Source organism: Eretmochelys imbricata, chromosome 7 (genome assembly GCF_965152235.1).
Source record: "Eretmochelys imbricata isolate rEreImb1 chromosome 7, rEreImb1.hap1, whole genome shotgun sequence".
Taxonomy (NCBI): Eukaryota; Metazoa; Chordata; order Testudines; family Cheloniidae; genus Eretmochelys; species Eretmochelys imbricata.
The window spans coordinates 88546433-88561317 of NC_135578.1; the positions used below are offsets into that span (position 1 = coordinate 88546433).

Genomic DNA, 14885 nt, shown 5'->3' on the forward strand with positions numbered 1-14885 from the left:
CAGTAGTGGGAATTCGTGAGTAGTTGCTGGGTGGTGGGGGGGGTGGCCTGTGATATATGGGAGGTCATGTTATATGATCTGTTGGTCACTTCTGGCCTTAAACTCTGAGTTGCATGTGCTGGAAGGTGAAAGCTTAAAAACTTGATATAATTTTTCTCTAAAATTTAATTATAATCCCCTTCTTTTTTTTCTTCTTCTTTTTTTCAATTAACAAAGTTATGTCTGCAGAACTGAGTGAGCAGTCTAAATGTAGATGGAAGGAAGCTAAACAGCAACAATTACTACTTTTACTGCCTGACTTTTATTTATTTCTCTTTTACTACTGCAGTCAGAATATATAAAACCTTCTGCAGCTTTTGCAGATTTTAAAAATCCAAATGCACAGTCAGGAAGTTCACTGTTTGTGTTTGGAAACCTTTTTTCCAGCTGACAATTAAAAAATATATATATTTTGCTTAAGACGATACATTGTGGGTTGGCTTATCTTAGTTGAGGCACTGTGATGGTTTGTACAGAATGGATCTTCCAACAGAAGACTACATTAATGCAAGACAGTTTATGTTTTAAATAATCTCTTCCATGAAAGCATTATAAAACAATTTTCTGTGAAAGCAGAATAGACAAGATGTTTTGTAGAGATGGGCACAATACATGAAAGCATGAAGCGCATATTGCATATAAAGAGGGAGTAATATAAACTAAAATATAGCTGACTGTTAAAAGTAGCAATGGAAGAAAATGTAGGATCCTTCTGAGAGTGATAGGAATGGGACAGGTTAACTTTCTGTTAAAGACATTTTAAACTGGTCAGGCTAAAGATGTTACCTTCATTATGTAGGAGTGATTTAAAAAACTCTGTAAATTTAAATGTTTATTTCTGAGATAGATAATTAGACATTTTTAAACCAACACAAAACAACAAAGTACAGAAGGCTAAAAATCCATTTGTACAATACAAAATATGCACACAGCTTATTATTGCACTTTAGCGTTATGCGTAATTTTCAATTTATTTTTGGTTCTGCTGCTCTTCCGCTTAATCCTTGATCAAATCTTATGCCCATGCTCTTCTGGATAGAAGAATTTCATGGTAAATTCTCAGTGCATTAGGTGGCAGACAAATTGAAAAACAGGCCTAGTGTCCTCCTAGACAATCTACCACAGAGAAAGAGAGAGAAGGCAAAATACGGGATTGAGGAAAATGGGGGCTGCGGGAAGGGCGGCCAGCACGTTGCTTGGCCCGCACCGCTTCCTGCAGCCCCCATTGGCCTGGAGCGGCGAACCACCGCCAGTGGGAGCTGCGATCAGCCGAACCTGCAGACGCGGCAGGTAAACAAACTGGTCCAGTGTGCTAGGGGCTTTCCCTGAACAAGCGGCGGACCGGCTTTGAGAACCACTGCCCTGGGAGACTATCTTTGCCAATGAGGCAAGCTTCTCTTTGTGATAGATTGTCCTTTACACCAAAAATCACAGCAATATTCAGGTTACTCTTAGTCCCAAAGGGCCGGTGACTTACCCCATGTCAACTGTATTGCAGAACTCAAACCAAAGACAACACTTGTAGCCAATCTATAACAAATTATCTAAAGATTTATTAACTAGGAAAAATAAATTGGAGTTGTTTACAAGGCTAAAGCAGGTAAACATACACACACAAATGAGATTGTCTTAGGTTCCAAAAGATGATAGTACTGCTATAATGTGCGAGCTTTATATGTCTGTTAGAGATAACCCAGACAAAACAGCTGGGGGTCTTTTGCTTATGCTTAGTGATTCTTGTTGCTTTAGAGTCCAAGTAGGGGAAATACCCTAGTTTCTCCTCGTCAGGGATTTTTATGCCCTTCTTCCCAGAGTCCAAGCTTATGGAATGAGTTCAGGCACAGGTCTCCTCTTCCTGGAGGCAGTGAGGAATGCAATTAACCATGGGAGGTGGGTTGCATAGGGTGGGGGTGGCTGTGCCTCCCCAAACAGCCAGCCATGGCCCCACCTCCTGCTTAGCACTGCTCTCTGCGTGCAGCTCCGAGGCCAGTCCTCCAGCTCTTTGGTTGGGCCTGCAAAGCCTGGGGCCATGCGCCACCCACCTTCCCAGCACTCCGGAGCTGGAAGGCTGTGACCGCCCATCCTCCTGTGCTCCGGGGCTGGGCGGGCTGCGGCCTCCCATGCTCCGTAGCTGGGGAGGCTGGGGCCATGCACTGCCCACCTTCCCACGCTGCAGGGCTGTAGGGGCAGAAGGGGCAGGGGCGGGTCTGGAGGCTAGCCTCCTCCAGCTGGCAATTCACAGGCCACCCATGCAATTAACAAAGTTTCTGTTCTTTGATGTCTCACAATGATTCATTTGGTCTCAAAGGCCTTCTCCTTTGGCAAGACCTAACATCTTCTGTAGGTAGCCAGCATTTGCATTAGAGAAGGCTTTTCTCCTGTTTGATAAGTTCCACAGTTGCAGAGGTTTACAATGTAAACACTTAATATAACAGGTTTTGGAGTAGCAACCGTGTTAGTCTGTATTCGCAAAAAGAAAAAAGAACAGGAGTACTTGTGGCACCTGAGAGACTAACTAACAAATTTATTTGAGCATAAGCTTTCGTGAGCTATTGCATCCGATGAAGTGAGCTGTAGCTCACGAAAGCTTATGCTCAAATAAATTTGTTAGTCTCTAAGGTGCCACAAGTACTCCTTTTCTTTTTACTTAATATAACATCTGTAGCCCTGATGTAAAGTTATAAGTGAGATCATTGCATGCAGCATCATACAAACATTTCATCAGGTCTAAATACTAAAGATATTTCTACCAACTTACCATCTACTTTAGCAATGCTAACACATGGGTAAACCAAATTGCCTGGTTGTTGGTGTTCACTGAGGATTAGGGGCCTTGCCATAAACTGGCACCTGGTCTGGCACCATCACAAACTATATCATTGACCATACACTATCAGTGGAATTCCTCCACTTCCCTGGGAAGGGAAGGATTTCCCAAGTAGAAATCTGTACTTGCCAATTAAACTGGCTTTTAAGGTTGCTTTGTGATATAGAGTGGCTCTGAAGGGGTATAGTAACCCACACTGGCCAGGAAGGGTTAGTGAGCTACTGTGGGCTCTACCAGCTTCGCCCTGCTAAACTGACAACAGGTGCCAGACTTGGAGGGAGGTGTTAAAAAGGGGTGAGCACAGCTCATTTGGGCTGACTAGGAAGGAGATCAGGTCTTCATTTCTCTGGCTGAGAGAGAGAGGAATGGCTTGAGATCCAGCTGCCTGCCAGAGCTTCCCCAAAGGAAGGTAGGCCTGATGCGGGACTATAGTGTAATTTGTCACCAGTAACTTCATAGAATATCAGGGTTGGAAGGGACTTAAGTCCAACCCCCTGCTTAAAGCAGGACTAATCCCCAATTTTTGCCCCAGATCCATAAATGGCCCCCTCTAGGACTGAACTCACAACCCTGGGTTTAGCAGGCCACTGCTCAAACCACTGAGCTATCCCTCTGCCGCCTGCCTTATCTGCTGGTGCTGAGTAACTCTGCTGCAGGTGTTATCCAGCCTAAGGGGATGGCAACTTAGTAATAGACCTTTTGTTTCTTTACACCTGAGTGAGGACCTGGTAGAGAGTTGTCCTGAGCCCAGAAGTGACCCAGTCACAGTGGCACAAAACATTTTAACTGTGTAAAAGATCTAGCTTCATGAATACAGCTACACAGACTTTGGAGGTAGAGAAGCATTATAACTAATACTATATTACCCAGTTTGCACCTCAGAAGAGGGTAATTTTCAGGAAAAATTCTGTTTACTGTGAATGAAGCAGATTTTTGTTTTGCCTTATTTAAATGGCAGTTGTTCAAAGCAGTCTGAGTGTTTTATATTGTCAGAATAAATCACAGAAAGAAGTATTGGTGGCACTTAGAAAGATTAGATTGCAGGTAAAGTGGCTGACGTATGTGATAAACGCAGTTATACTAAAACTCTTATGGTATATAAGGAGTTTATCACTAAGTTTATGACTTATGTTTATGACTATAACCATTACATGTGTCGTTCTTTGTGTGTATCTGGATATATGGGTACGTAACACTAGGAGACAGTGGAATATTTCAAATAATGTATTTAGGAAAATGATATATAGATATATAGTATATACCAGTAGATGCCCTTTCTGAGGGACAGGGTTGAGAGACAGGTGCTTTAGAATTCTCATGTTGTTGTTGGCAATGCCATACGTGTTGTGTAGATGAACAAAGAACTTAATTCTCTTAATTTAGAATAATTTTTGACCACTCAATTCAAATTTAGGGGGGAAAAACCCCTGAGTTTGTTTGTTTATACTTTATATGCATACAGCCCTTTGCACTTACGTAGTCCATTCCCGCCAAGTATCTCAAAGCACTTTACAAATATTAATGTGATGGATGAAGACAAACAACATTGTTGGTAGGTAGGTAGGTAAGGTTTTCATTTGCAGATGGAAAACCTGAGGCACAGAGACATGAAGGCCCATATCCTCAAAGCCATTTAATCTGAATCTTCATCATGTGCTTTAGCCACATGACTGTTCTTCCCCTTCTAATATTGTATTTGTATTGTAAATTGCAGACCAGGTGGGTTAGACAGGATCATGAAACATAACTACTGTTGTGTCTTAACTTGCAAATACATAATTGTCCCTTTTTCTCTAAATAATTTTAAACTAGTGAATAAAGATGCCTCTCCCTACTGCCAAATTAATTTCACACTGAATTTATTTCCCAAGTGAAAACAATGCTTCTGCTGTACATTTTAATCTTAAAAATGGAAAACAATGTATTTATCTCTAAAGACGGGGTATTATAGCTGAAGTACAGGGCAAAGAACAGTATTTTATCATCTGAGTTCTTCTGTCCTTTACCAATTCACTTATCCGTAGTTCAGCAGAAGGTTCTTAAGAGACCCACTGTATGTTCTAATTGAACTGATGTATTGCTCTTTGCACCTGATCGCCTTAGTTAAATCAGGGAAATGAAATCAATGAGGTGCAATTACTGGAAGGTTACAAAGAACGTGAATTCCCGTGGTTCTATCTCCACTTCCTTCAAATTCTTTCATATTGAAAACAAAAGCAGCTTCCTAATTGGTATTGATTTGTCAATCCATTGAATTCAGCAATGTCAGAATGGAAGTTACGAGATTGTGTCTCTCTTGTTCTTTCTTGGGAGGAGGGGCCAGGGGTGGTGGTTAAAGTACTAAAACCGAGTTGGGACCAAGTGTAAGTTTTTTAGATAAGAAATCTTGTATTTTTCACAGATTTCAATTGTGTGCATTTTGAAGAAAGAGTATTGCCAAGGAGTCTAATGTAACATAAAATAGATTTTAATTTCATCACTATCCTACACTGATGAACACAATAAATAAACTGAATTTTAAACTGCATGAAAATTGGTTTGATTGTCTTTTTCCATGTCACTAAGACCAATCTAAAAATGTACATTCATAATAATTGTGCAGATCTAGCTTTAGTGGTTTAGTAAAACAGATAGTTATAATGACTTTAATTTCTATAGTGGATAGCACACTTCCTGTAGAAGGACTGGAACCATGTTCTGTGTGTATGTGTCTTTGTAATTCTAGCAAACATCCCATCTTATATGAAAAATGCATACCGTAAGTCAGAAGCCCAGGTTAAATTGTTGGCATCCCAGTATATAATTGTTAAGTGATGGTCAGGTTTCAGTAGTTAAGGTTGCAAACAGGGATGCAATTAAAGAATGCAATTTTCAATCCTTCTATAGCTTTGAATAGAAAACGTGGTGTGGGCTAAAACTTCTAAGATGATTCTGAAAACAGAATTTTTGAAAAAATATCATCTGAAATTAGTGTTGTAGTAATTGTAGACCACAGCCAGAATTTTCAAACCTGGGTCCCTAAAGTTAGGCTTCTAAATAAAGGCATCCTAATTTTCAGAGGTGCTGAGCATCTACAGATCCCAGTGAAATGTTGCTGAATGTCCACTTTTATTTATGTGCCTAACTTTAAATAGCCAAGTTCAAATTTTATTTGTCTATATCACATGAGTAGAATAAAAAGTGTGAGACTAGAAAGGAAAATATTTTTATTAAAGATCCAAATATCAAAACTTGTGGATGAATGCAAAAATCTGCTGCTGCCTGTCCTGTGGCCAGTGGCCCTTCAGGAGAGATCAGGGCCTAACTGACCCATGATGACCCTGTGGGGAATACCTGGGGGCAATCAGGTGCTCCAGGTTGCATGCTTTAGCTAATTAGAAATGGAGCAGCTGAGTTGAAAAAAAAAAAACAGCTAGAACAGTATAAAAAAGAAGTTGCCAGAGGGTGGGGAGGAAGGAAGGAGTCTCTAGAGAAGCCTTGTGGTAGTTGGAGGAAACTACAGGATGTGGAATATGCCCTGAATGAGGGCTTGAAATTGACAGTAAAAACCCCAAAAGAACTGTCAGGGTCCCTGCAGAAGGGAAACAGTGGGGAGCTCCTGTCAGTAAGGTACAGGAAGAGAGCTAGTGTCTTCTTCTTGGCTAGATAGGAGCCAGGCTCAAGCCATAGGCCTAGAAAGGGAGTAGGAAGATGAAGAGTGTTAATTTAATTTAATTTAATTTAATGGGGGCTCGGGGCTCTCAGCCCCACAGAGCTGACAGCTTGCAAGCCCCATGTAACCACCCTACAACCCCCAGTTTGAGAACCCCTGGTAGCAGAACAGAAGACTGAACCCTAGTGTGGATGGGGTGGAGCAGCTAAATCTGTGAGGCAGGAGGGGCTGCTGGTGATTTACTGATGAGAGGACGCTAGAAGAAGAATACAGCTCTGGTGAGGAGGAAGCTGAAGCCTGGGACTATCTCTGTATTGGTTATTAATGAATAAAGTCTGTTGGTAACAAAAAAATAATGAAAAAGGAGTTATGGAAGGTAGAGTCTGACCCAGGACTAATTTATATAGCCAAAAGGGGAAACTGAGGCACATGTCCCGAGACCTGGGCTTGTGACACTGACACTTTATTTGCTCGTATTCAGCGTGAATATTACCTCGTCTTTTGCTGAAAGTTCCTGTTGAGTTTACTTCCAATATCTCACTAAATTTATTGAAAGGAAGCTGTTTAAATTACATTAGCACTGATTCCGTAGTTAAAAGTGAAGGATAGCTCCGCACTACTTCCTCCTTTACTTTTACTGGGGAAGGAAGCTCTGTGGCACTTATCAGCTGTTCTCCAAATGTTCCTGTAATTCTTGTGATTGGGTGAGGAGGGTTCTGCTGTAGATTATATAGTCATGTTGTTTTTCGTAAAAGTGTCACTCATGACACTCTTTTTATAGCGATAATGTACTAAATGTCCTAAAATTTGGACAGGGAGGTGTCTGAGGGTGGAATTTTATTTACTGTGTATCAGGAGGCAGCTAGTTAATTACATATAGTAAAATGAGCAGTTTAGATATGAGATATAATTACATATAATAAAATGAGCTGTCTAGATATAAGATACTAAGTGTTTCAAGGCCACAAAAACAAGGACAGGTGCCTGTTGGTGGAATATCATTTACAAAACAAAAGAATAATTAAACTTACATACAGATGAATGCCCAGAGAGATGTTCAAAGTGTAAGCTTCTCCTTTATTCTCAGCCGGCTAACTGATAGGTCTCAAAATGTATCCGTAAACAGGGAATCATCATGAATTAGGGGTATTTCCAATGGGTTCCCACAGGGATCAATTCTTCCCCTATGCTATTTAACATTTTTGTCAGTGACTGGAAAGAAAACATAAAATGATCACCTATAAAGTTTGCACATGACAAACAAATTAGGGGTGTAGTAGATAATGAAGAGCACAGATCATTTATTCAGAGTGATCAAGATCACCTAGTAAACTGGGTGCAAGCAAACAATATGTGTTTTAATATGGCTAAATATAAATGTATATGCCTATGAACAATGAATGTAGGGCATACTTATAGGATGGTGGACTCTATCCTGGGAAGCAGAGACTCTGAGAAAGATTTTGGGGGGCAGAGGTGAATAGTCAGCTAAATATAGGCTCAAATGTGACGTTGTGGCCAAAAGAGGTAATTTGATACTGGGATGCGTAAACATGGGAATCTTGAGTAGGAGTAGAGAGGTTATTTTAGCTCTGTATTTGGCAGTGGTCTGACTGCTGGTGGAATACTATGTCCAGATCTGGTGCCCTCGGTTCAAGAAGGATGTTGATAAATTGGAGAGGGTTCAGAGAAGAGCCACAAGAATGATTAAAGGATTAGACATCATGCCTTATAGTGATAAACTAAATAGATTTATCTCATTTAATCTAACAAAGAGAAGGTTAAGTGGTTACTTGATCATACTATATAAGTATCTATGTGAGGAACATATATGTAGTTATGAGCTCTTCTATCTAGCAAAGAAAGGTATAACACAATCCAATGTCTGGAAGTTGAAACTAGACAAATTCAGACTGGAAATAAAGTCTAAAACTTTAACTGTGAGGGTAATTAACCATTGGAATAACTTACTAAGGGATGTTGTGGTCTCTCCATCATTGACAATTTTTAAATCAAGATAGGATATTTTTCTAAAAGAATTTCTCTAGTAATTATTTTGAGGATGTTCTATGGCCTGTGTTATATAGGAGGTCAGATTATGGGATCACAATGGTCCTTTCTTGCCTTGGAATCTATGAATTTGTGGATGTGGAAGGGGAGATAGTTTTCACATGTATAACTTTAATTGTGTGACCTTTTCCACTGACTTCACTAGGATTACTCATGAGCTTATGTGCATGCTTAAATGCTTTGCTGAATTGAGGTCTAAATGCAGGAAGCAGTGGATTTCCTGAAAAGCATCTTGGTTTTTATAAAGTTACTAATATAGGAACCTTTCCCCACATGTATTTCTAGCAGGGGTCATTTTCATTTAGCAGAGCATCTCTCTATAAAGTGCCTTTTTTGGTGATAACTATTGGTTGATTTCTTCCAGGTGGTGAGTATTATTAGCTCCTGCTATCTTTATCCCCTATTTTTCTCTTTGTTATACCTTGAGGATGTGTTATATCCTCACATTGTCATATTTCATATGTTAGCTATCTTAATTTCCAGTGGACAGTCAATACTGCTGCAAGGATTACACTCTGCCATGTTAATCAGGTCCTCAATTGTCATCCTGCTGTGGCAACCTAATAGTTGGGGAGAAATGCTAATATAGAGAATAAATGTGTCAATCCGATTCTGCAGACCCCCGCCAGTGAGTGAAGGTGCACCCAAAGGAACTCTGATTGCTGTCGTAACTGCTGCTGCCTTGAATCAGACTATTGTATATTCAATTGTTTCAGGAAATGAAGATGGTAAGTAAGAGTATCTCAATAAAGTTGCAGATTATGCTGTATGGTACATTCATTAAATGTAAACAATTTCAGGAAGTGGTGTGTATATATAAATAAAACAGCCAGTGCTAAATCCTGCCTCACCCAAGCCAAGCCCAAGTAGGAGCTCCTGCTGCCATTACCCTGCTTTCATAAACCTGCTGCACCCTGCCTATGCAGCAGAACTGAATTGATGCCCTTTAGGGCTGAGGAAAGGGAAGCAGAGTTTGCTCCTTAAAATGTAAGAGAGATTTTCTATAGCTCAGTAAGAGTAAGTACTCTAGCTAAAATGTCAGAAGTTGTTTGTATGGAGAACCAAACAAACATACATGCCAATTGATATTAGATTCTTCAGTTGTGTCATTAAAATATATATAATGTGCTTTTGAGTGTGCTTTAAATGGAATCAGCCTAAATCTATCCTTTGTATAATTGGGATGCTCACTACCCCTGCAATGTGATTTGTATTGATTATCGTATATTGTATCATGAACACTTGAAAAATATCATAGAGCCACATAATAATCCCCTTCATGAAGAAATCTCACTTGAAAAATCTCCGTGCAGTATTTTCAAGGCATCGTCCCCCTAGGTAAATGGGCTTGTGGCTGAACAGAAGGTACAGGAAGGAATAGTGTAAGTTCATTGATGATCCTAAATTCACAACAAAATCCAGTTGCAATACTACTATCTTTTGGTTGTCCATGAAAACGGCTAGTCTACCAAACTGGTTCCTGCTGTATGCAGTGTAGTTGTGGCCATCACTGGATATTAGAGAGACAAGGTGGGTGGGGTAATATTTTCATATTACCTTGTCTCTCTAAACTGCTCTCTGGCACCCCTGTTCATCCTGCCAGTATGTCTCACTGTTGGTCATTCTGCCACAGGTGACCTGGCTGTGGCTTCATACTGTGCTTCCTCTCCTGGGAGCAGATGTAAGACATTGAATGGGATTTAATGTTAGTGACCCTCAAGTATTCACATACAGTGGATTTTCTGACAGGTAATCTTGAGGTCTGCCACATAGAGCAGCTGGTCCTCAGAACTATCTTCTGGCCAGCTCTGCCAATAAAATGGTGCAGAACCCCAACTGCACAGTGTTCAAATAGAATTGCTTCTGACCTATCTCATGGCTGGGATGAAAGTGTATATATAGTGTAGTGTTGTAGTCATGTCATGATCATGGTTGGAATGGAAGTGATGATGGGAGATTTATATGCCCCTGAGGAAGTTCAGCCCTCTTCTTGCACACTGATAAAACCTCTCTGTCAGGGATAACATATCCCTGCCTTATCACCCAGCATTCCATATCACCAGCACCCCACTGCTGAAAAAGGAACACACTTGATCAACTCAACTAGGATATATTTTCATGTAATGAAATATTAGACTTGTGTTACTTGGCTGCAGTAGAGAAGCTTGCAAAAAGATTTTCCATAACTTGAGTCAGTTCCAGTTTCTTTCAGATTAGCCAGATGACTGCTTCACTTCTTGTTGTGGACAAAGGCGGATTTGGGGTTTGTCAGGCCCTGGGCCAGAACAAGTGAGGGTCCCTCCCCACCACTTCTGCCTGCACTCCCTATCCCCGCGCTCCTGCCGAGGAAATGGAATTGGGGCGTGGAAGCTTGCATTCCTCCCCCCTGGCTCATCTCGCCCGGCACTCCTGCCAGGAAGCAGGGTCAGCTCATGGGAGCTTTGCCCACTCCCCAGCAGGAGCTCCAGGCAGGCGGAGTGCAGCAAGCCCCCATGACCTGACCCTGTTCCTCAGCAGGAGTGCTGCATGGGCACCCATTTTTCCGAGGCCCCCCAATTGGCCATGGCCCCTGGGGACGGGCCCCGCTGGCCCAGCTGGCCCAGCAGCTAATCTGTCACTTGTGGACTATTCCCTTGCCATAGCTGAATCCACTTCTCTTCTTCTAACTTGCCAATGATCTACAAACAAAAATTACATGCCGACTTAAATGCACATGTTAAGACCTTTTCTATTTCCATTCTGTGCCCTGGGCCTTCTAGAGTGACAACTATGAATGTCAAGTCTGCAAGTCATGGCTATCAACAGAGCTGTAGGATGAATTGGTGGTACCGATACTGAGCTACTTACAGAGAAGTCTGATTTGTTTTAATATACTGTAGACTGGCTTAACCTTCTCCCAGCTGTGGGAATAGTTTATATATCCAGGTAGTTTTTTCAGCTTGCCCTGAAGTTTGTTGTTCCAGAACCAGATTCCAGTACCCACAGCAGCAGTTTGCCCTTTTCATGAGAACAATAACAAATAAAGCTGGGGAGATGGACTATGGAGGCCTTAGGGTGGTGAAGGCTTCGATCCCTCAACACCATGTAGTAGGAGACAGGAATGAATAATGTCTTTACAAGAATGGAAACACGTAATCTTAAAGATTTTGAGGAAACATCCTATTAGTATCTACAGGTTTTAGAAAGTTACTTGTTTGTTTGTTTTTTGCTGGATTCCAGATGTGTTTGACATTAATAACAGAACGGGTGTTATCTTCATTAAAAAGCCTCTTGACTATGAAAGTGTGAAAAGCTATGAACTTCGGGTACAAGCAGACTCACTACAAGTGGTTCGATCCAATCTACGTGTCCCTTCCAAAAGTAAGTTGTATTTCATGTATTTTCAAAAATATAAATATATTTAATTTAATAAAACTACGTTTTGAGAATAAATAATGTTACTGTGTAACTTCATCTTGCAGGGTATTGATAACCAATCACTCTAACTAGTTATATAATAATTTTGTGTTGCTTTATTTTCACGATGTATGTAGATAGTGATACCAAGTAAATAATAAAATATGTACTAAAGACTCCCTAGTAGTGTCTTTTCCTAGGAATGGGATCCATGGAAGAGATAATAATGCCTAATTACTCATTATATCCATGATATACATTTGTAACTTTCATTATCCACAGGAAAACAGGCCTCCGAGAGTTGTAATTATACTGAATATTAATTCAGTTTCTCCTTTTAATTGAAACATAAAACCCATCAAAACCTCTCTAAAGCAAAGTTTAAGAATATTTTTTTCAGATAAAATATACAACCCAAATACACACAACTCACCATTTCTGCAGGGCAGATACTTGTTTTCAGAGGAGATTGGTGGGTTCTAAAGTTCTCTGATGCAACTTGTAAACTTATCTCTAGGTGAAACTTCAAAGTGGAGCCAATTTTTTAATATCAATCAGGTAAAAAAAATTAACACCAATAATATTATTTTTACTCCAAAAATATGAATCATAATCTATCCAAAACGACATGTCTCCTACTGGAAATGCTAAATATAACTGGTAAGCAACACCCAATAATCAGTTAGCAAATTTCATGGTCCCTTTTTTTTTTTTTTAATAGCACCTATTCTGTACACCAATTGAGAACACCCTTACAGTATGCTCTTTATTTTGGTAGGGTTTTGAGAAATATAGTTCTGAAAAATAAGAACTTTGCTAGGAACTTCTAAATGCTCATAATAATAACATTGCATAAGAGAAGTTGTGTTAACTGGTAAATGATTTAAATGATTAAAGCTTATGATAGTTTAACTTGTCACATTCTTCTTACTTCACCACAATTAACTAAACTTAATGGGCAAAAACAATAGAATAGTTTGCTGGACTTTCCACTATTATTAGGAGGCAGGGAATGTGTGCTGTGTACAGGCTCTGTTTTTCTTTATGGCTGAGAAAAACCTTTGCAAATATTTGGGATGTTCTCTTTTCTTTTCATGCTACTTTCTGAACATGTCAACGTGATGATTTAAATGGGCAAACATACCAAGTAATACTTGTAGTTTAATGTGGCACAGATATTTATGCCCTTGCACACACACACACATTCATATGTACAATGAAAAATGTGCAAACTATGCCAGTACTAGACAGCTTCCTGTCTTAAGAGATCATCCAAAGTATATTTGAAGTGTCCTCAAAGATATTGGGCCTGATTCTCCATTGCCTGACACCTTGCATAGTCATTTAAATTGATACAAAGTGAATACAAAGTTGAGGTACAATGCTACTAAATCAAAATGAAAGCAGTTTACATCCATTTTGTGCTAAAGTAAATAGCTATGCAAGGCACGGGGCTACAGGAAATCAGCTCACTGAGAGCAGTCCTGCTATGGCTTTGTTAGAAGACTACTTACCGGAAGGAACTGATTTATTTCAGTTCCCTAGTTACTCATAATAGGCAAGTTTCACTGTGTAATATGTTCTGCTGTCATGTCTGAAGTGAACCTTGGCTCCAGGGCATGGTCCGCTGTGGATGTGGTTATGTTATACCAATATAACAGTTATTCTGTGATTTTTATTTCTGGACTTTCCTCTTGGCTTAGAGCTGGCCTTAAAAATCCATTGTGATCCCTTGATCCTGTGACTGCTCTGCACCTGGCTAGCCCTTAGCACAGTTTAGAACACCAAGGTCTGTTATGGTAGGTGGGAATCACTGAGGTATGGGGCACCTTCCTTTTCCCCAGCCATGCCCCCTGCCCAAACCACAGGAAGGATGGTGACATAGGAGGCACTATCATGCTTCTACACTAGGAAGATCTTCCTATAGCTAGGTAAGCCAGTGATTCAGTTCACACTAGCCATAATGCAGAGGGGAAATCTAGCCTTCCATCTTTTTAGGATCAAAATTGACACTTGATCTGAAAAATCATGACAGGTAGTATTTTCTACACAAAAGTGCTGGCCTTAAAAAAAAAAAAAAAAAAGTTGGCAAGTGTTATAGGTTATCCTCAAGATGTGATCAAACTTACTGAAATGATTGTACATTGTTTTGTGTTTTAAGTAAATGTTAATGTTAATTTGTTCAACTTTGTATTCATATTATAAAATTGAAATTACACATCAAACACATTTCAATGTAGAAGAATATATAAATCTTTGCCTATCTAAAGTGCTGTAATCGTGGGCCAGACCATAAGGGATTTTAAAAGGCCTTGTGAAAATAACAAAGGATATACCATTGGGTAATAACCTTGTAAATAAGAATAAATTGATGAGACAAGGTTGGTGAGGTAATATCTTTTATTGGACCGATTTCTGTTGGTGAGAGAGACAAGCTTTCAAGCTTATACAGAGCTCGTCTTCAGTTCTGGGAAACCAACTCAAAGCTCATCATCAGAAGCAAGCTCTCCACAGATCACGACACACCAACTCAAAGCAGCACGAGACCCTGCCAGAACAACAGATGCAAAACCAGCAGACATGTCTCCTCTGCTACAGTGATCACCACCCCCCACAATACACCTTTCAAGATCCATGGGCCTACACATGCCTATCACAACATGTGGTGTACCTCATCCAGTGTACTAAATGCCCCACTAGCAACTATGTGGGTGAAACCAGATAATCACTACACTCTAATAAAAGATAAAAACACGACATCATCTGTTGGTGAACACTTTTCACAAAGCAATTACTCTATGTCTGACCAATCAGTCTTCATCCTCAAAGGAAACCAGCACAACATCTTCAAAAGATGAGCCTGAGAGATTAAATTCATAACTTTGCTAGACACTAAAAATC

The 14885-nt window shown here is 40.0% G+C and overlaps 1 protein-coding gene across 1 annotated transcript in view; it reads left to right on the forward strand.

Annotated features, from left to right (window-relative positions):
- Positions 1-14885, forward strand: part of PCDH15 (protocadherin related 15) — a 672916-nt gene that overhangs the window by 555229 nt on the left and 102802 nt on the right. The window contains exons 23-24 of the mRNA XM_077821312.1: positions 9207-9316; positions 11808-11948. Of these exons, the coding sequence (XP_077677438.1) occupies positions 9207-9316; positions 11808-11948 (251 nt within the window). The remainder of the gene's footprint in view (positions 1-9206; positions 9317-11807; positions 11949-14885) is intronic.